The 22,844-nt window shown below is 38.5% G+C and overlaps 1 protein-coding gene across 1 annotated transcript in view; it reads right to left on the bottom strand.

The window, feature by feature from the left end:
- Positions 1-793: 793 nt before the first annotated feature.
- OPRM1 (opioid receptor mu 1) overlaps positions 794-22,844 on the bottom strand; it is a 31,745-nt gene continuing 9,694 nt past the window's right edge. The window contains exons 2-3 of the mRNA XM_037052918.1: positions 2,066-2,418; positions 794-1,329 (exon numbers count right to left, since the gene is read on the bottom strand). Of these exons, the coding sequence (XP_036908813.1) occupies positions 794-1,329; positions 2,066-2,418 (889 nt within the window). The remainder of the gene's footprint in view (positions 1,330-2,065; positions 2,419-22,844) is intronic.

The following is a 22,844-nucleotide window of genomic DNA, read 5'->3' as shown; positions in this document are numbered from 1 at the left end:
TAGGAACTGCATCTAAGCTTCTGACTCAAGAGTTAACCGTACAGGAAGTTTAAATTTGGGTTCTGGGTTATGCAATTATATAAGCTGTGATTTTTGGATGCTAGCATTATTTGAAAATTTACTTAAATTAACATTCATATTTTCTCTTTCCTCCTTTTTTGATATATCATATAGTTACCATATTGTGTGTAAATCTTGAATAATCTTTCATACAGGCTATGCTTTGTACTCTTCTGCGCATAGAAATACACCTTCCAACAAATCATCATCCTCATGTTTTTCTTCTGTTCTTTTTGCTGTAACACCAATTTCTGGGAACAGCTTGTACCCATCACTACAGTCAGCACAGTGCTGACTTTTTCTCTTTGACCATAGAATTGGACCAGGACTGGCATTTGAGAAGTGACCCTTGTCATTTTAGAGTGATATGCATAAACTACATGACATTGAGGAGGGAAATGAGAAGAATTCTGGATCAGGATAACTTCCAAAGTATGCTAAATGTTATTAGTTTTGCAGAGAAGAAAAGGCCATGAAGATAATGATTTTTAGAGGCTTTATAGATTTCTAGCTGGTGTATCTCCACCTCTAAATGTCTACATACAAATAAATAGGGCTCAGTTTATAAATAAAGTGCCTTTCCAACACAGTGATCAAAATTTGCACCCCTCCTCTCTCAGCCCTCACGCTGAACCTCAATCCCTGACTTACTGATTTCTTTCTGATGGATTAAAATCTTGGATTCATACAAAGCTCTATAGTATCATGCCATCACCAGTAGGTATAATTAATTCTAGAAGCTACATACCTGGTGGTTAGTCCTGTCCACTGTATTGGCTGTGGAGGGATGATCTCTAGTGTTCTGACGATTTCGAGTGGAGTTTTGCTGCTCAATGGTGGAGGAAGTTGGGATACAGAACTCTCTGAAGCATCGTTTGAAGTTTTCATCCAGAAATGCATAAAGGACTGGATTCAGGCAGCTGTTTGTGTAACCTAGAGCAATACAGAAGTGCCAGGAAACAGTCTGAAAAGTAGTTTCTGGGATTGTTATCAAGGCTTTAATGATGACATAAATGTGAATGGGAGTCCAGCAGATGATGAACACAGCCACAACCACCAGCACCATCCTGGTGATTCTTCGGAGATTCCTGTCTTTTTCTTTGGAGCCAGAGAGCATACGGACACTCTTGAGGCGTAGTATCATCAGTCCATAGCACACTGTGATGATGAGGACAGGCATGACGAAGGCAAAGATGAAAACACAGATTTTCAGCAGGTTTTCCCAGTACCAGGTCGGGTGAGAGAATGCTAGTGTGCAATCTATGGAACCTAGATGAAAAGAATTATAAGGGAGAATTAGCAGCAACATTTAATTATGTCATTAGGTATTAACATGCCATTTTACTTACTAATTTGTCACCTTGATTTAAGCTAACTTAAGGCTAGTAGTACACAGGCCAAAATATTTGAAGAATCTGTGGGAGAAACTCAGCTCTTTGGTGATCTTCAGGGAGAGTTCGTTTTATTTTTTCTAAATATCTTATTCTGCTGTCCACTTTGACCACATTAAGGTTGCGTTCAGCCAACCTTAAGTTAAAGGCCTCTCATCATAAACTATATACTCACTGCCCGAAGTCTTCAGGACTTCCTAGCTAATGGGTGTTTTCACTTCATTTTGGTGGGGTGGTTTGTCATTCTGATAAGAGGTCTAGAAAGGTAAATTTTCTATGTAGGCAGCCACTTGAAATTGTAAAACAGGTCTCCACTTAATGCTTTTAGGTTTAAGCTCTAATTACTCTGGAAAGAGCTGTATTTTTATTTTCTCATCATCTTGATGAAATGCAGAGAAATCAGGAACCAGTTGATTATATTCTCTTGAAATGTTTACTGGGCTTAAAAGGGAAATTTGAATTTAGAAGTACTCAAAGGCATTTGGCTAGAAAAACAATCATTAAAATCACAGTTTGACTAAGACTTCGGATATCTCCATGAATCCTACTTAGTTTATGAGCTCACTGACACACGGATCTGTCTCCTCAGTTCTCAAGCCCGCAGCGCCCCTCACCATGCCTGTACTTTGTGGTCGCCATGAGCATCACGGGCAGGCCAATGGCCGAGGAGAGGATCCAGTTGCAGACATTGATAATTTTGGCATTGCGGGGAGTGCGGAAATCCAGGGCCTTGACGGGATGGCAGACCGCGATGTAGCGATCAACACTCATGGTACAGAGGGTAAATATGCTGGTGAACATGTTGTAGTAGTCTATGGAGATCACGATCTTGCAGAGGATGGTTCCAAAGGGCCATGTTCCCATGAGGTAATTGACACTCTGGAACGGCAGGGTACTGGTTGCCAGGGCGTCTGCCAGAGCAAGGTTAAAGATGTAGATGTTGGTGGCAGTCTTCATTTTGGTGTATCTAGGAAATGAAGGAAGAGGCCAAGTCAGAAAAAGATAGCAACGTGAAATACAGATCAGCTTCCAGTAATTTTTTTAAAAATCTCGGGATTAGCAGAAAGCATCTGAGATTTGTCATGGATAAGCTCTTTTCTAATACTAGATTGGCTATTTATAGCCATGTGCATATAGGCTAAATATGTAATTTCTCTACCTATAAGTTTTCTTACCTGCAAAATGGGTATGACAATAGGTGCCATACTGATTTATTTATTATGTGTCAGCCACAGGAAGCTCTCAGTCAGGTATCCAGACACTGAGTAATAATTCATTTTGATCCTAAATACATTATATGTATATATATATGCTTAAAATTGTGGAGTAATGTAACTGTAAAAGAACGTCTGGAAAAAGTCCAGCCATTGTTAATATAATGAAAATGGTTTGCACAACATCGATGTAACCTGGCAGCCAAGGAGAGTAGATCAGAATGCACATGTGTGAACAATGATGACTTCACTGTAGTAGTCACTGAGGGCCATAGATGCCATTCAGTGAGCATGTGTACTGTGTGGCTATCACATTCAAAATGCCTGAGTGAGTAGAGCAATGCACCTGTCAAATTTTGCATTAAACTTGAACATTCCTCTGTGGAAACTATTAGGGTGATTCAGAAGGCTGCAGCTATGGGTGACTGGTAGTTGGCAGCTTCATCATGACAACGCACCTGTTCACGCATATCTCATGCAGACTTTTTTTGGTGAAACACAAAATCACCTGGGTGACTGAGCCCCCTTATAGCCCAGATTTGGCGCCCTATGACTTCTGACTTTTTCCAAAACTAAAATTGCCTTTGAAAGGAAAGAGATTTCAGACCATTGATGAGATTTAGGAAAATAAGATGAGGCAGCTCATGGTGATTGGAAGAACTGTGTGAAGCCCCAAGGTGCCTACTTTGAAGGGGGCTAAGGTGTCATTGTCTTATGTGTAATATTTCTTGTATCTTCTTCAATAAATGACTGCACTTTTCATATTATATGGCCAAATACCTTTTAGATAAACCTGTATATGTATGTACGTATATACATATGTGCATACACACACCAACTATTATGGGGGCATAGAGATGAGGCAAAGAAACTAGATGGGTTAAGACAAGGAAAGAAGGAATGCATCCTGGAAGTGCAGATGCACAAGTCTGCCCTTATAGTTGCTAGGTAGAGAGTATCCAAACAAAGGCACAGAGTTAGTTGAAAGGGCATGATGTCTGTTCGGCACAGCTAAAAGGTGAAATCCCAGCAGGGAGTGACAATGAACTTGATCGAGGAGAAATACAGAGGCCAGTTCATGGAAGGACTTGTATGCTGTGGTAAAAGAATTAGGCTTTATCCAATCTATAGTGGGGAAGCAAAATTTTTTATTTTGTATTTATTTTTAATAGCTTTAGTTATTGTATAATTAAAGCATACAATCTGATAAGTTTTGACATACATACACATTTGTGAAACTGTTACCATAATCAAGATTAGGGATTGGCAAAATGTGGCCTACAGACTCAGTTGAATTGCTGCCTGTTCTTGTGAGTAGTTGTATTGGGACACACTTCCACCATTTAATCACTTTCAATCTATAGCTGTTTCAGTGATACAACTGCAAAGGTGAGTAGTTGCAAACATGACCGTGTGATCTGCAATGCCTAAAATAGTTATTATCTTGCTTTTTACAGAAAAAAAAGTCAACTCTTGATCAAGGTCATGAACACATCAATTACCCTCAAAAGTTCCTTGTGAAGCTCTTTAAACTTTCCCTCCTACCCATCCCTGCCTTAAACCCCACCCCCCAATGATCCTTAGACAATTACCGATCTTGATTTGTTTTCTGCCATTATTGATTAGTTTGTATTTTCTAGAATTTTATGTAAATAGAATCACGGAGTATATCTTTGTGTGTTTTATTTTTTGGTCTAATTTCTTTCACTCAGCATAATAATTTTGAGATTCACCCACATCGTTGCATGTATTAATAATTCATTTTAACTGCAGAGTGGTATTTCATTGTGAGAACATGCCATAACTTGTTCATACATTCATTTAACAACTGGAATTGAGTTGGGTCCTGTTTTTAGATATAAATTAGTGGTTGTGAACATTCATGTACCAATGTTTGCTTGAAAAAATGCTTCCTTTCTCTGGGATAAGCCTCTAAGAGTGTTGTATGTGTTTACAGCTGCAGAAATTAGAACTACAACATGCAACGTGTGCCGACAATACTAAGACATTTTACCCAATGGTAGAAGAACACCTTACAAATATATTGTCAGATGTATTTGACATTTCACATCTGTTTACCCTCATTTTCCACTCTCAGTCCACATGGATTGCAATGGGCTCTAATACTGGTTCAGGACATAAAGATGTAAACTGCTCGGGACAACGGGGGATGTTTAGTGATGCTTCAATGTCTCATGTTTCAAACAGAGTCAGTGAGGTTATTTGAGTGCTTCTGGTGAAAAAATGTATTATTTTTCCCACAGGACCTAAACCTTAGATGATGGAAAGTATGCGGTTCTGGAAGGGCCTGTCTGAAAATGGATCCAGCTCCGAGCACGCAGCTTTAACAGAGAGAGAAACCCACAGTGGACGCCAGGTTTTCCTTGGACGTTTTATTTCAAGGTGCAATGAGTTTTATTTAATCTCCAGTTTGTATTTATTGTTTTTCATTCACATAAAATTAAGAGTCTAACCCATTCAGCCCAAGATGTCTGTTGGTTGGAAAAGATGGTGTTAGAGACTCATTTGTTTGGGACCTTAATTCTTCATGCCATTTCTCCAACAATTACTACTTAAGAAAAAACGTTGATTTTGACTTATTTGTGCTAAATCAAGACATACTGAATAAATTACTTGTGTATGGTGATGGGGTTTGAAAATATTTTGTTATTTTACTTTTGAGTTAATTCTGGAATTGCGATGAGCCTATCTCTGTCTAGAAATAAAACTGACCAACAGAGCTTAAAAAAGAGGAAGAACAAATTCTAGAATCCAGTTTGCCAGTTTTGTATCAAGTCAAGCCCTTTGCATGGCTCTACTACCTTTTCTGGGAGTTCACAATGGAGCCAATTAGAATGCACAGAAGACCTCCTCCTTTTGGGCTGATTTTCTGCTTTTGAATGTTTTTGCCAAATGGAGTTTTTCTTCCTTTTGCTAATATAATGGAAGAAGAAAGCTATGTAATTCAGTAAGGATTCAATCAGCACTGTGTTTAGGAAGATACCTGTCTTGCATCTGCTACAACTTTCATGTCCACTTATACTCATGTAAAGAAATTTACATTTTTATGGAGGAAAGCATTCCTTGTAATATCATCTGTTTTTTTAAAGTAAAATGGAAATTTAAAAAAATTAAAATTATGGTTGTTCAATTTATGGTTGTTCAAGTACAGTTGTCTGCCTTTACCCCCCACCACTCCCCCTGCAGCCATCCCCACCTCCCTCTGCTGCTCCACCCCCCTGGTTTTATCTATGTGTCCTTTATAGATGTTCCTGAACGCCCCCCCCCCCATTATCTGCTCCCACCTCCCCTCTGGTTACTGTCAGATTGTTCTTAATTTCTATGTCTCTGGTTATATTGTGCTTGCTTCTGTGTTTTGTTGATTAGGTTCTACTTAAAGGTGAGATCATATGGTATTTGTCCCTTACCACCTGCCATATTTCACTTAGCATAATGTTCTCCTGTTCCACCCTTGCTGTTGCAAAAAGTAGGAGCTCCTTCTTTCTTTCTGCTACATAAAATTTCATTGTGCGAATGTACCACAGTTTTTTGATGCATTCATTTACTGATGAGCACTTAGGTTGCTTTCAGCACTTGGCTATTGTAAATTGTGCTGCTATGAACCTTGGGGTGCGTAAGTTTTTTCGGATTGGTGTTTCGGGGTTCTTAGGATATAATCTTGGCAGTGAAATTGCTGGGTCAAAAAGCAGTTCCATTTTTGTCCTAGCAACAGTAATCAGACAAGAAAAAGAAATAAAAGGCATCCAAATCAGAAAGGAGGAAGCAAAACTATCATTGTTTGCAGATGACACAATAGTGTACATAGAAAATCCTATAGACTCCACCAAAAAACTACTCAACCTAGTAAGTGAATTTGGCAAAATGGCAGGATATAGTCAATATTCAGAAAAAAAGGCATTTTTGTATACCAACAATGACATAGCAGAAGCAGAAATCTGGAATATCATCTTTTAATACCCATGATCAATTGGATAAGTCCAATGAAGTAAAGGCACTTTTCCTAAATTTCAGGTTTTATTTATATTACAAAAGTGATCATGTGAATAACTACCTGAATTTCTCCTTTGTTAGTTATCTACTCTATTTTAATATTCCAGGCAAGTGCACGTGCACGTGCGTGTGCATGTGTGTGTGTGTGTGTGTGTGTAAGAGAGAAAGAGAGAGCTCAAAAGCAATAAAAACAAAAATCAAAATCATTGATATTCTCTTATTAGGTATTAACAAAGAACTGTATATTAGTTTATTCTCTGGTATGTTCTTTACTAGCTCAGTGAACGAGGACATAGAATTTCTAACTTTTCTATAAAATGTTCTAAAACATTTTACTTACATTTATTTCAAAGTAGTTTTGTGTGGTCAATGAACAAATTTATAATGAGCTTATACTAGCAAAAGGCAAGAGTAGCAACTCAGACCTCTTAGTCCTGCCGAGAGAAAAGTAATGATTGTTTACTAGATTTCCTCAAAGGAAAGGACTAAGAAGCTTACGGAAAATCAAACAAAGAAGCACCTCCTTCCAGACGTCAATTGGCTCTTTCTGTCTCTATGACACCAGACTGTAATGACCATCTGAGTCTTTTTGGTTGAGGGTTGCTCTCTCTTTATCTACAGAAGAGATAGCTTACTGAAGTTTATCTACAGAAACTTCATTTTTCTGTTCTCTTTATATTCTCACTTTCTTCCTCCTCCCTGTCCCATTAATGACAACTCATGAGATAGGCATTTTTTAGATAGAGCAAGGAAAAAATCTGCCTTCTTGAAGCTACAAATAAACTTTACTAATAGAAAATGTGAAATGAATAACTGATCATATTTTTATTTTTGCATTTGGTGCTATGAAAACTTAGAGTAAAATGTGTGTCTCCTCCTAATAATTGTGTAGAATTCTAATGCCATTAGAATTTAACACATTTCTGTAGTACTAACTTCTCTGTTAACCTTGTTATTTCTCTTTTGGTTTCCTATTTCCCTTTTTCCTTTCTATTTCTTATATTTTATTTTGTGCCTTTTTGTAAAGCTCTTCAAATTTTCTTTTGGGAAAGATAGTGGAAACCGAGGTGGAGGGTGGGAGAAGAATATGGCTTTATGTCCTGCCATGTGCCATTTCTCTGGGCAGAGAACAGGACGTGAGCAAGAGATGCTTCTCCAAGGCCAAGAGACTTCGCTTAAGCATTTTTAAATTCTGTTTTTTGGAAGTGCTAACTTCCTGCTTAATTTTACTCCTGATCATTTTATTTCAGGGCATGAATAGCATTTATCGTATTAAAAGTTTATATTAAAAATCATGCCTTGCTTTCTTGATTCCTGTGTTCTGCAATAACTAATATTTATGTAGAGACCATGAAATATATTAATTACTATGCTAAACCCTCTAGTGCATTTAAACCATTATTGTAGGATGAAATATTCTCATTCGTGACTTTATATTTTTGTTTGCAGATGTATAGATTATTCATCTCTTTAGACCAAATGACTTCAAAAACAGCACCACAGTATCTATCTCAGGAGCTAGTGCATTTCGTTTTATAGAAAAAAAAATTTTTTATGAAGAATTGATTTGTAGAGCTTAGAAATTAATTGTTTTCAAATTTGAGGGTTCTAAGAGAAAATAAAATGTCTTCTATTTTAAAATCTATACTTTTCTATGTAAAAAATAATCAAGTATGTATTACCACTAACCTCAAATAAAAGTATATCATTTGGTATTTCTTAAATATTGAAAGAATAAAAAAGAAGATGACTTCAAAATATAATAAAATGATTTTGTCAATACTAATAGTAGAAAATTGATTTCTGAAGAAGCTTAAAACTTAGATTATAAATTTTTAGAGGGCATAGTAAAATTATAATTTATTATACATAATACAATGAGTATAAATTTTCATCATTATTTTTGGTGATGATATTGTCCATATAATCACTCACTATAAGTAGAATATAAAGAAAAGCATGAGCATAAAAGTTAAAAGAAGTAAATATAGCACTAAATAATCCATTCAGCATAGAACCCAGCACAAGATGAACTCAGGCAAATGCTTGTTGAAGGCAATTTAAGGGTGGAGGTAGGGTTTGGGCGATTTTATATTTTTGTGGTAAAATGAAACAAACTTTTTGAAAGGAAATCACAAGCTCTTGAAGTAAAAGTGAACAGGGAGTATTCCTTTTTCTCTGGTCAATTTGTTGTTCAATTAAAAAGAACTCTGGTGACAGGTCACAAACTATTAGAAGTCGGGTCTGAAAGGCGCTTTTAGGACCACACTGTTTGATAGCCCTGCTTCAGAGTGAGAGGACCTCAGGGACAGAGGGAGGCACACACGTCTGTGATCCCCCCCAGAAACACCTGGCCCACGATCAGCCCAGACAAGATAAGCATGCAAAGCTTTTTCATCTTCTTTTCAAAGATGGCCATCCTGGGGCTACTAGAAGTCCTGAGACTTCTTTTAATATTGAATGGTATAACAGAATCATACTTTTTAATAAGAGAGCTGAGTTTATTCCATTTCTTTTGCTTTTTAACAATCCACTGTTTAAAACGATCAATTCTAGGTAGTTAACTCACCATTGGTCTGTTAAGTTCTTTGAGTACCTTTCCAACTTTCTTTTTTAAAAAAAGATTTTATTTATTTATTTTTAGAGAGAGGGGAAGGGAGGGAAAAAGAAAGGGAGAGAAACATTGATGTGTGAGTGAAACATTGATTTGCTCTCTTGCGCATGCCCCTGACCAGGGACACTTGGCTTGCAAATCAGGCATGTGCCTTGACTGGGAATCAAACTGGTGACCTTTTGGTTTGTGGCTCAATCCACTGAGCCACATTAGCCAGTGCTACCTTGCCAACTTTCTTTTGAACATCTGCACCTGCTATTGGCTTCTCAAATGCAGTACTTCTCAAAGTGCGGTTTTTCTTTGCCATTCACCACCACCGCTGCCGTCACCACAGTCAGTAACAGCAAAATAATCAGTCACAATTGTTGGAGGTAGGATTCGAGCTCAGGTTATTTGGGTCCTTAGCTGCAATGCTTTGCTAGTTAATAACCATCTCTTATTATTCCTAATTGCATTTTCTTGTTTCATGGAATACTCTCTTTCATTCCTCTGAAGATGTTAAGTAAAAGTCATTTTAAAGTTTTTGTGTAATTGCTTTTTAATTGTTTCCCCAGGTGTAAATTCTTTTGTTTGTTGTGCCCTCCCCTCAAGCCTTTCGTGGTATGGTCAGTCACTGAAAAGATGATTATATTGATTCTGACTTGACTCTTGAGGTCAATATTCCTTGGCAGATTATTCACTGCCTCTGTGGTGTCGCCTCACTGGGGCCAGGAGCTGGAACTAACTTCTGAGTCTTGTGCACTCTGCTTGTGTACAGTTTTATAAGCACGGAGGATGGGGTAGGCTTGAGGGAGATGCAGTCCACTGGTGGCTACCCTCTAATCCTCCAGAGCATCACTGGTCTCCCAGGTAATGCCAGTATCTCTGCCCCAAGCACCAGTTTTTAAGTGGACATCGTTGGTCCTGTCTAGCTTGCAGACTGGGAAACACACCAGGGCCAGCTAACATGGCTATGACAACTGCGGAAATCTAACCCACCGAGGAAACCTCTTTTTCTGAATTCATATTTCAGGAGCAAAGTCATCACTGTCTCTAACACTCTCGATCTCTCTCTGTTGCATCATTCATTCTTTTCAAGAGGCGGAGAAGAGACTTATCTTGTTTATATATTTAGGATAAAGAATTGGATTGGTGTAGCTCTATACCTTCCCTTGTTTCTTTCCAAGATTCAGCTGCTCAAAGGAAACACATATTAGATCCAACTACTTCAGGTTCTAAATTCTAAAGGGTATGGTCCCCATGTAAGGAGGCCACCAGTGAACCAGTTGTGTGACTAGGTGTGTTCATGTATTTCGTTCTACGATTAGAATTAGGCAGCCATTGTTACTGCACAGCTAAGTGACAACTACCAGCAGAGTATTTACCAATAATAAAGATGATATTTTTTGCTCCATCGTCCCATTAATTCTGTTTTATCTCTCAGATGGTCTGAACATCGTCAAGGAAATAAGCAGTGACATTTAATGGGGCCCTTTAAATATCCACATTGCCCACCAAAAACTTCGCTATGATTTTCACAAATTTGTATATGGCTTTTCACTGATTTGTTGCTTTAGTTTGTGTTCTTTTTCTAAAAGTCACGGTAGAGTTTGGCAGGCTGGGGATGGAGTCCTGTGCTTATTCTGAGTCAGCCATCCTGAAAATGATAGGTTGCATAGTAATTACTTTACACAAGTTTTTTATTTGAGAATTGAATAAAAGGAGATGCTGTGCTGTTACTGAATTTGAGAAAAAGTTTCAACCTTTTGTATGTTGCACATAAAATCTTAGCCTTTGTAATAAATATGATAATAATATTGAAATTCCATTGGTCTTTTAGTCTGTACACTTGTGGAGTATAGAGACATGATCAGTCCATACTGTATTGTTCTGCCTGCTTGGCTGCATGACACGATGAATTCTCTCAACCCTAAGCCTGCTTCTATTTCTCTCTTTAAATAAGACATTCCTGTGCATCTCATACCCTTAAGGCATACGCTTCTCCCTGCTGCCGTAGAAGTAAATTCTGCTTTTCCATCTCCTGTCACTCATCTTACTACTCCCTACATTGATCCCCATTTTTATCTTTCCCTATTGCCTCAAGAGAAGAAAGGGTGTCGTGCAGACAGTGGTGAGGTTGAGTACTGGTGAGATAGAAGAACTCCCCAGAGAGCCTTCAGGGAGCGAGGTGCATCCACCAGACTGTGGTATTCTTTTTGGAACATAATTCTTTACAGTATCATCCTCAGAGGCGGACTGCAATGCAACGTGACAGAAAGAAGGCATCTCCTGAGCAGAGATCAAATCAAATGACCTGAACCATAAAAATGCCAAACATTTCCCTCTCCTGGATGACATTGAGTGACCAGTGCTTCTTATTCAATGATAGCTTTAGCCCTACTCTCTTAGCTCTGCCTCCTGGGTAAGAAAATACCGATGCCCATGTTTCTTGCTTTGAGACAACACGCTATCCCGACAGACTTCTGCTTCCCTGAGACGGTTTCCTTGAATCTTCTCCAAACGTAAACTAAAACCCCCGTGGTGTTCTCTCATCGCTCCTTCAGCAAGCTTAATAAGCTTAATATTTTTTGGTTCCAAGTCCAGTCAACTGGTTTTTGGCTGGTCAGCACTGAGAGCAGAGTGTACCTGGATCAGAAGGTTATCCCAGCAGCAGCTGGTCAACAGCAATCAGCAATTGGAAAGAAGCATTAGGAATTTTCCAGTGATGTCCACAGATGGGCACAGAGCTCTTGGAGGGCACAGTAGCTACAACAGCTGCCTGTACTACTGGACTCTTGGCGAATGTATTCACCTGATGTCTGTCTGTAGCAGGCGGGACCCATTCCAGATGGAACTGTGGGCTATGAAAACTCATACTGGATACCATATTATTTTGGGGGGCTGCTCCTCTTTCAGAGCCCATACCATGCACTGCTGCTGTAGTTGGAGTCTCACCACCCTAGGTTAACTCTCTGTACCTCATTTGCATTCAGTTCCTTCAATTAGTCATTTAAAGTGGGTTTAGCATAATGTTCTCCAGTGGAGAGAGCATTAAGTGAAATAAGCCAGGCTCTGAAAGACAAATACTGAATGATCTCACCTTTAAGTGGAACGTAATCAACAAAACAAAGAAGCAAGAAAAATATAACCAGAGATGTTGAAATTAAGAACAGTGTGACAGTAACCAGAGGGGAGGTGGGAGGGCATAACTGGGGCAAGGGGGGAAGGGTTTTGAGGAAAAAAAACAATACAGGACACATGTACAAAACCAAGGAGGGTGGAGTCAGGGGAGGGAGGTGGGGATGGATGGGGTGGGGGAGAGTGGTGGGGGTAAATGCAGACAAGTGTACTTGAACAATAAAATAATAAAAAAATAAAGTGGCCTTTAGTTTTAGAAATCATTGAAGCAGAGAGACCTGTTTGCTCAATTGTAATGAAATACTTCCTATTTGCAGCGCTTATTTTCAATATCTTCTATAGATATTTCCCTTTTTAACTATACGTGTTAGGAGATTCAGGAGCAAAAATTCCACCTTTTAATGTAGAAACATTCCTGGTGATTCTTGAGTCATACCGACTGTTTACTTGATTTTAAGAGCAAGGCCACTTCCACTGAAGTGCTGTGAACCTACAGAGTAGCGAGCAACTAAAACTACCTTGATTTTATTGATTTCTCTCTGCACAGTCTAGTAGAAAAAACACTGGGTTTGGACTTAGAACACATAGGTCTGAGCAAAGTTTCATGACCGTGACCAAGTGACTGAACTTCAATTTTCACAGTTCTAAAGAAGTGATTGTATTACCCCTACAAATTATCATTAGAACACATTAAATGATGATGGTGGTAGATGCTATTTTTGTTATGTTATAACCCTAGCCAACTTTTACTCAATGTGCACCAAGCATTGCCGTGGGCAGTTTACTTGGGTTTTCTGACTTAATCTTCATTATAGACTTCTGAATTGCATCTTGTCCCTCTTTTATAGCTGAATAAACCGAGGTTCATGGAGGTCAGAGAGCTTATTCAAAAACAACAGTGGCAGAGGCAGAATTTAAATCCACATTTTCTTGTTATAGTTTATGTTCTTCACTGTTACACCACACTGTGACAATATACACCATGTAATATAAGCTATCTGTGTGATAAATTATAACTGGATACCACCATTATCCCCCCCCCCCCCCGCCCCAGCCCCTCTGGTCACTGCCAGCCTGTTCCACATTTCCATGCCTGTGGTTCTATTTGGTTCATTAGTTTATTTTGTTCATTAAGTTCCTCTTATAGGCGAGATCAGATGGTATTTGTCTTTCACCGACTGGCCTATTTCACTTAGCATGATGCTCTCCAGTTCCGTGGGACAACAGCGTGGAAACTGACTGTGGGAGCGGGGGCGGGTGAGAGGAGGAGGACAAAGGGGGAAAAATGGGGACAACTGTAACAGAAGAACAGTAAAAATGATAAATAAAACAAGATAATAGCATGAAAGAAATTATAACTTTATAAAGTGCCGCAAACACTTCTGCATATATTTGTGTAAAATGCTGCTCCCCAGAATTCTATTAGTAGCTACAACTGTGGTTATGTTTCTTACAACTGTGGTTGTGTCCCTATTTTACAGAGAACCAAGGATTAGGACAATTGCGAAGGACAAAAATGTTTAGCATCGTAAAGTTAAATATCTGAGTATTTGTTACTATGCAGACAAAATGTCTAGAGGATTTAATTTGGGGGGAGGTGGTGTGTGTGTGTGTGTGTGTGTGTGTCCTGTAGACATAATCATTGCTAATGATTAACACTAGCATGACATGTTGGGGAGAATCATGTATCAGGATGCTGTGTAAGAAGTTGAAATAAAAATGTTCTTACTGCTTTCAAGTTTTGCAACAGAGATTTTTAATTAATGTCCATGGAGACCTTATTTCAAATTTTATTTGTCAAAACTGTGGATGAGCATTCCTTGTTTATCCTTTTAATGTGTCACAGAACCTTCTGATATCAAATATTTTGGCATTCGATTAATTCCGGCAATAGTAGCTACCCCAAAACTTCAGGACCAATTGAAGGAAAAATAAAGATTATGCAGTTACTTCCTGTCGATCTTGGCTTATGTAAAATTATGTATTTATGACAGCTGTTTTCCATCTAAGAATTATACAAATCTTTATAATGTAACTACCATGCTGACCTGGGATTTTTCTAGGAAACAGAAAGCAGTTTATTAAGATTTTTTTCTAAGTAATTTTAGGCAGAGAGATTTTTGGAAAGTATTTCTCTTACCCTGTGGAGAATTCAATAGCACTTGTTAGGAGAAAATATGATTCATGAATAAACCAGTAATTTGGCAAAGCAAATAAGTCCCATTAGTTTTTAAAATCTGAAATTTTAGTCTTACGGTGCAATAAGAGTTATTAAATCAATTAAAATTGTCTTCCAACTTGGAATGGACGCACTTGGCACTAACAATATTTTTAGTCAAATGTGACCCTGATTTATATTTTAGTGAAAAAGCCTCTAGCACAATATTTTATTGCCTTTTAGGAACATCTGTTACTTTGGAAACTTTCTCCTGTTTTATTATCATATAATTATATATTTTTTACTATATCACTGCACATCCATTAAAAAAACCCAAATACAAATATAAAAAGTAAAATTAAAAAGTTAAATGTAAATATAAAAAGTAAAATACAAATCACCATAACCTTAATATGTGGAGACAAAGTGATAATATTTTATGTCAAATACACTAACTTCATGATCAAAGTTCGACATTTCGAATTTCTCCTAGCCAAAGGTAAAAATTTTACTGAACTTTATATACGAAACTGAACATCTAAAGAATTGTAGGCATGTTCTTAATTTTCATAGAATGCACTTATACTTTAAGTTGCTTTTTTCCCACCGAGTCAAACGTACATTTAGGCAAAGCCTTTTTAATTTTGGTTTTTGTCGACTAAAAGACCGTGCTAGGCAATTGTTCTCAACTGTTTCATGTCCCTGCTGCCGTGGGTGAACCTAGGTCTCGTGAGAGAACACAACCACCCGTTTTCAGAACAGAATGCTAGCTGTTCTGACAAGGCGGGTGCTATGACAAGGGTGAAAGGAACAAGTAACTTGCATTTTAGTGTCAGTGGCAATTATTCAAATTCAGTTTCATTACATGGAATGTGCCCATGAGAATATGAAACTTGTCGTGGAGTTCATGACTGGTTCCTGCTGCTGAGGATTTTGTCTCTGGTGGTGGCAGGCAGGACTCAGTAGAGGGCTGACCCCCAGATAAGTCTATCTATTCTGTTTTCTAGAAATAAATGTAAATACAGTTTCTCCAATTAGCCTACCCTGTACTGTATCTATTTTCCAGAGACAAAGATGAATCTCTGTGAAGTCCATTTAAATTGGTACATTTTACTACTCGTTTTATTGGTAGCGATTATCAAAATTTATTGCCAATTTATTTTTTGCTTTCTGAAGTTGAACTTCTTTTTTCTGACATAACCTTTGTACTTTTCAATGTCTACTGAGTGGCTGGATGTGGGAGAGGCCAACGAAGCTCCTGGGGTCACCTAGGGTAACGTCCTGGGCCATACGTTACTAAGATGAATCTGGACTCCTTGGTCATTCATTGTCTTGTGATTTCTTCCTTCCCATCTCCTGGGGGAAGGACCCCCACTCATATTGTGCCCCTGATATGATAGCTATGGTCACCTCATCTTTCTTCTCTTGGGAAGACACAAGTCCAGTGGTTTTTTAGGGGGAAAAAAATCTCACTTCCAATGCATATTAGTTTTCAGTCTCTCATGATTCAAGACTAGTTTCCATTTATTGGTAATCTTGGAAACTTCATGTACTCTCATCTCCTTCTAGGGCATGGAAGTGGAAAGAACTGGGGAAAAATTGTCAGAAACGACTCCATAAGCCATTTGAAAAGCAAAGAAAGCGTTCTAGGCAGGAGCTGTGAGTGCAAAGGAAGGATTTCAGTACTTCCGGCACCAGGTTACTTTATCTCGGCTCTGGAGTCACACTGTGCTGACTGGCTACTCCGAGTTGGCAGTAATTCCAGGCTGTCCCCTGCTCTGTCCATCTCCTGTTTTGCTCACTGGGGAAACAAGGGTAAGAAGTAGGATGACGTTCTTTGAATTAAATTAGGCAGATCTTTAGCAAAATCCTTGAGTGAAGGTGTATTTTTTTTTCTTTCAGATTGATGCTTCTCAGATTCTTCCAAATTCTTTTCTTTTTTCTTGAGTCACTCGTCTCTTCAAAGCTTCTCTCCCGTTGATTCCTTGATACAATGAAGTGGGTGGAGGATACAGCAGACACTTCGTGAACCCAGCTTCTACTCTCAGCTTGAATATTTAAAATAATCATGTAAAATATCTTTGCTCTCACATTTACAATAGCTATTCCTTTCATAGAAATTTTCCTTTTTGGAATTCCAACTTTCTTTCAACCATTCACTCTCAGAAGAACAATGACCTGAAAGTCATTTTCTCAAACTGAAAACGAGATGCGGAGACACAGAGGGCTGAAATGAATCCGGCTGTAACAAATAGTTTAACCACTTCAAAACGCCGAAGCATTCCAGGTACATTTCGTCCTAGGACCACTTGTTACTTTGTACTTACCTGCAAAAAGCTTACATCCCCCACATTAGAAATTTCCTTTACTGAAAAAGGAAAAAGGATCGCTGATGTAAAGGGAAATACGAACATGGTACTTAGCTAAATAACCTGGAAAGCCCAGTTCAATTTGTACCACTTAGCACTGGGCCTGTCACACTGGCTGTTTCTCCATCAGTTTGTTGATACGAATTATTAGCATGCACGCATCACAGGATACAGTGTTTGCTGTTAGGGATGCAGCATCAGCAAAATTTTAGCTGATGTGTAGCAGCTTTCAGTAAATGGTTAAGGTGAGGATGACAGCGATGATGCTGATGGTTATGATCCAATTAGGTTTCAGATTTAAGGAGGCATGATCCTCTGAGAAGACACAGGTTAAGTGTTTACATTCATAAAAGTGTTACTTTTGTTTTGCCTGTGCTAACATGGTTTCTAGCATGGTTTCTGTTATGTGCTAAAGAGAACTGATCCATCCTTACCTGTAACTGTTCTGAAAATGCAACCATTTTACTTGACCAATTATCCCCACCAAAATATTTTGATTGTTAAATTTCACAACTTCATCCCATTTAACTGCAGTGTAGAGCAATCTATTATGTTTCTAACATCAACTGAACTTCAAAACACTGAGAACAAAATGTCTCAGCTGGACCAAAGCATGGTTTCTATTTTTGTACGAGAGTTAGAATATTTTTTGACAGATTAGAGGACACATATATTTTATGTAACATGTCTTAAAAGGCAATTAAAGCAAGAGTATATAGATGAGCATGTTTACTTTTAATGTGAGTTTCTATATTGTTGAAAAATAATACTTTTTGTGGAACTTGTCATTTATATGTTTTATTTCTTTTTAAGTTTTCAATTACAGTTGAAAGTCAATATTAGTTTGAGGCATATGCATAGTGGTAAGACCTTCACATAATTTATGAAGTCATCCTCTGACAACTCTAGGACTCACCTAACACCCTTGTAATTGTTACAATATTACTGAGTAGATTCCCTATGCTGTACTATTTAGTTTCATGACCCCTCTGGAACTCCCAATTTGTACTTCTTAACCCCTTCACCACTCCCCCCAGTGCCCTGTACCCCATCCCATCTGGCAACCATCAGGTTGTTCTGCGTCTGTAAGTTTGTGTCTGTTTGTTTATTTTGTTCATTTATATGTTTTAATATCTGCTTTCTGCCGCACTCAAGTACCAATGCACCGATGTCTTTTGTGGAAATGTGACATACCTGTGAGTAGGCAGAAAGATCTGTTTAGAGTGGTCGTCCTTTTTCAAAAGATGGCATGGATTTCTCCTTTGACATGTAGACTTTATTTCCACAGAAGGACGGTGATTTTAAAGGACAGATGGTGGTCTCGGGTCTCGCACTCAGCTCGCACCGCTGCTGGCGGTGACGGGGCCTTCAGACACAGACTGGCTGTCGTTGCAGCCAGTGAACCAATGGTTCTTGGAGTCCCTTGTATTCAAGACTCCACCACTTCATCACATTGTACTTACAGTTTGTAAAATGTGTATATTATATCTGCTTTGAGAAACACTTGTAAATTACAGTCAATAGATTTCTCTTTTGTTATTTTTATGAAAATTAACCCCAGGCCCTCTCCTCTCATGTTTTCTTTCTCTTGTCTCCGAGACATAAATAGCACCTTTAGTGAAATTTGGAAAATTGGATGGAGACAAATCATAAGTTACCCCATTTCTGGGCTTGGTGATGGAGGAAGCTGAATTACAGTAATTGTGCTAAGCCATGGGGACAGTGTTTCTCTAACAGTGTGGTTAAAGAACACTAGGTTAGTTATTATAGTGCGGTCCTTGACACTCACCCACTGGTGGAGCTATTTAATTTTCTTCTCCACCAGACTGTACTTCGGGGGAGAGTTGGGACAGTACAGCTGGACCTTCTAGGAAAGTGCTTTGTGTATGGTTAGTGTTCAACAAACACAGCAAAAAAAGAATAAGCCTCAGGCTCATCTTCTTTAATATTAGTTTGATTAACATTTTTTCCTGTCTACACTCAAAGACATTTTATGAATATCAAATTACTTTCTGTAATGAACAGCTAATGTCATAATAAACTTAAAAGGCATGATCTTTATTCCTTTAGATACACGTTTTGTTTATTTTACAAATAAGTAAAATAAGCCTTCTTTTGTGGTCAGAAGGAAAGGCCATTTGAAAGATCTCAACTATTGTCGCCTGCTTTCAGTGGGACATCTTACTCTGGTGGCCTTGGGTTGCCAGCATCACGAGAAGCACACCCGGATTTAATTTCATTCAACCCACGTGCTTGCATTTTCAGAGACAATGGGGGCTGAGTAAGTACGAAATTTTAATGTCGGTAATAATTCCCTTTGTTCTCTTGGCAGGCACAGTCAGTCTCTGATGTTCAGGTTACACTCCCAGCAGCATTTTCCAATTCATATTTAATACACCCCCACACAACACTTAACCTTTCCCTGGCACCGAACCCAGTGTTCAGTGAAAAAAATGCTCAGGAGGATGAAAGGCCTCCTTCATTGTCCTTGTTCTGCAGGCTTTCTATCCTGGGGATACGCTCAGTTTTAGGGAACACTTCGAGCCTCAAGGATGTTATTTTGTATCTTGCACTTGTTTTATTTTCGAGGTTACTACTCTGGTTTAGGAAGTCAACAAACATTGCTTTGCAAGTCCTCAAAAAATTCATAATGAAAGTGTTAGTCATACACACACACAGAGACTCACTGTATCATCATTAATTCATGCTCTATCTTTGTAGCCAACTTTACTGTGATGAGTATTACTGTGACAATGGAACCCAGGATGAGTCATGGGGATGGTATTTTTCAAGCCTGAGTTTCCAAAGTTAGTGCTCAGAGAACATCATTATTATGAGTTATTTCTTCTAATTCAAATCAACTATTCTGCTGAGAAAAAGACATGTTTTATCACATGAGGTCATTATTTAGACTTAGATTCTGTTTTAGATGCTTTGAGTTTTAGACCTAGAGTCTGTTTGAGATGCTTTCATTATAATACCAATTTAGATGAGAAACACTTAAGTAACAAAAATAGCATTTCCCCCCCAAATAATTTTTTGTCTTTTCTTCTTCGCTGGACTCACTGGACAATACAAAAAGAACTTGTGGAGAGGGAGCCCAGTGAGTTGCAGTTATCCACCCTTCAAATTCTGTTCACGTCACTCTGGCTGCCAGCAAGATGATGGGACGACCCAGGGCGCTGGGAGAAAGTGGACTGGAGTGAAGAATGACAGCGGCGACACCCAGGCAACGCTTTGCTTTGCTTCTGCAAAACTGTGATTCCAGAAGGATAAACTGTGTTTCCAAATACGAGGACAGAAAGTGTGTGGATCCTGGGGAAAGGCCAAATCACTGGGCCAGTTGTGGGATCCAGCCTACTGACCGTGCGAGCCCGGTTGGAGGGAAGATAACTCCCAGTGGGAGAGAAGGCAACGGAAGTCCTGCTATGATGTAGCACTTTCAGAGTGAGCCACACACATCCATAAATCATATCTAACTGGGGCCTAAAATCCCTGTGAGCTCAAGCATGACGATTACTCCTTCAGTGCAAGTGAACCTGAGATTTAGGGAGGTTATGTGATGACGGCAAAGATGCAAACATGAGTCTTCTTGTTTCAGGTTTAGCTCGCTGTTCACTCCCTTATGCCGACGGCACAGAGGGCTTGTTGGCCAATTGGCTGGTTTCAAGGAAATTGTGAAAACCCCTTGAGCTTTAGTTTTTTTTGTGACAAAGAGTTTAATTGACTACCTATTCTATAAACAGCTTCCTAAAGTTTAGAGGAACAAAACACTGGGATAAATCTCTTAAAACTCCTTGCCAAACAGAATTCAGTTTTCTTACCCACAAAATGGATAGTCTTGTTCATATCTGTGCTCCTCAATCTTGGCTTCACGTTAAAATTACTTGGGGAGGTTTTAGATCTACTTATGCCCAGGTGCTACCTGCAGAGATTCTGATTCAATCAGCCTTGGGCCCAGGTGGGTTTTTATCTTTTATTTTTTTAAGGCTTCCCAGGTGATTCTAAGGTGCAGCCAAGACTGAGAGGCACTGAAATGGAAGGTCTGGGAGGCCTTCTTCTGGCATCAGTGTGTTGCGAGGATTTATGCAATAGCTAGATGCTTCATGAGTGCTCTGGGAGGCAAGTCACACTGTGTTACTCATTTTACCGTTTATTGGTTCCTGGCTAGAATTTAGATCCAGTTCTCACTGCGGAGATTTTGTAAACGGTAGCAATCTTTAGTGGGACTACCTACGATCTAATTAAAACTCTCCTTAACTAGGCTCTCCTTGCAAAGTTAAACCTGGTGGCAATCTGGCTAATTTAAAGAATTCTTGTATGTGCCAGAAGGTTTTTTTCTGAGTACCACCCATCAAATAGCAGTCCTTTGAGACAGATAGGCTGAATTAAAGATGTGAAGTCAGGCAGGAAAGAGACCAGTGAGTGTTTAGGAAATCACGGAGCAAAAACATGGATAAGAAGCCAAAGGGCCCTAAACACCACGGGACACCTTGGCCAGCCCCAGTGTTCTTTATCCAGCTGGACAGTCTGGTTGTAAAACACAAGAAATAACATTTTTCAAAGCAACTTTTGAAAACTACAGAAAACACTTTTTAAAAAACAAATGAGCCACTTATGTAAGTTGTAAAGAAGAGAAAAAAAATCGAGTTTTTTGTGCTTGGAAGGGCATAAAGAAAGGTTGAGTGAAATGAAGCTGCCAGTCACCACCTGGGCTCAAGGGATTGGTGCAGGGTGGCTGGGATGCAGGCATAGGTGTGTTTGAAATCAAATTTTATCTTTGCTAAGAAGTTAATATGAATTTGAAGGTGATGGTTAAAATTTTTCCTGAAAGCTTTAAGTGATTGAAGATGAAAATACTGTGAGAAAGTCTAGAAAATTGCACTGATATAAGATAACCACAAATCATATCAAATAAAGGAAAATTTTCAGAAATGCTCCTCTCTAAGCACCTACCCTCATCACTGACTAAGGGTGGTAATGAAAATTGTGAATCGTCTGGGTCCAATGAAGTACTGGGAATTGAAGGTGGGGACCTGGGGTGGAATAGAGACAATCCTGTGTGATTACGAATTTAACCCAACTTCAACATCAGTTTCAGAAAAGTGGTAGCCCCTGTCACGGTAATCTAAGATGACTCTCCTTGTTTGTGTTGAACTTCATATCTGTATTGCAATATTCTCCTGTTGAAAAATTCTGTAATTTGGTAATAGGCTATTTTTACAAATGCTTCATCTCTGTCTATTAAACAACAACATACAATCAAATTTGCCAAAGAAGGCAGTATGTCCTTACTTCATGCCCACCACAAAGACATGACTTTTATTTATCACATTCTATACCAGAATTTGGCCAATACCTTATGGGCCAGATTTGGCCAACCACTGCTTTTAATAGCATATCACCTAAAAATTGTTTTATATATGTAAAAACAATTTTAATATTATATATATGTAGCTTGGCTGTTTGTTATTCCCAGGCTGTAAAACTGAAGTAATTTAATAAAATATATTATGGAATAATATACATTATATAGTCAAACACACCAAAGTTAAGATTAACATTTTTGTACTGAATCATATCATTCTTATAGAATAAGTTAATAATGATTATGTTTTGATAATTAAGCACACAGATTTTCCTACAAATCAACTAAGAAATTAGGCAGAATTATAAAAAATACTAGTTTACTAGTTAGAAAGTCAATCATTTTGTCATTATCATTAGTGAGAAATATTTTAGGAGCTGAGTGTTCATGTGTCTGCTCTTCACATTTCCATAATGCCAGCATCCTGGTAGAACAATGGCAACGATCAATTTAGAGAAATCACAGTGACTTTATAGACCATAACTACTATGAATGATGAGAAACAACCTATTAACCTTGTAGATTTTCAGTTTTTTAAATAT

Source organism: Sturnira hondurensis, unplaced genomic scaffold, assembly GCF_014824575.4.
Source record: "Sturnira hondurensis isolate 20B ecotype Veracruz unplaced genomic scaffold, ASM1482457v3 Scaffold0000167, whole genome shotgun sequence".
Lineage (NCBI taxonomy): Eukaryota > Metazoa > Chordata > Mammalia > Chiroptera > Phyllostomidae > Sturnira > Sturnira hondurensis.
The sequence above is the reverse complement of the archived record's forward strand: the minus strand, read 5'-3'. Positions and strand labels throughout refer to the sequence as shown.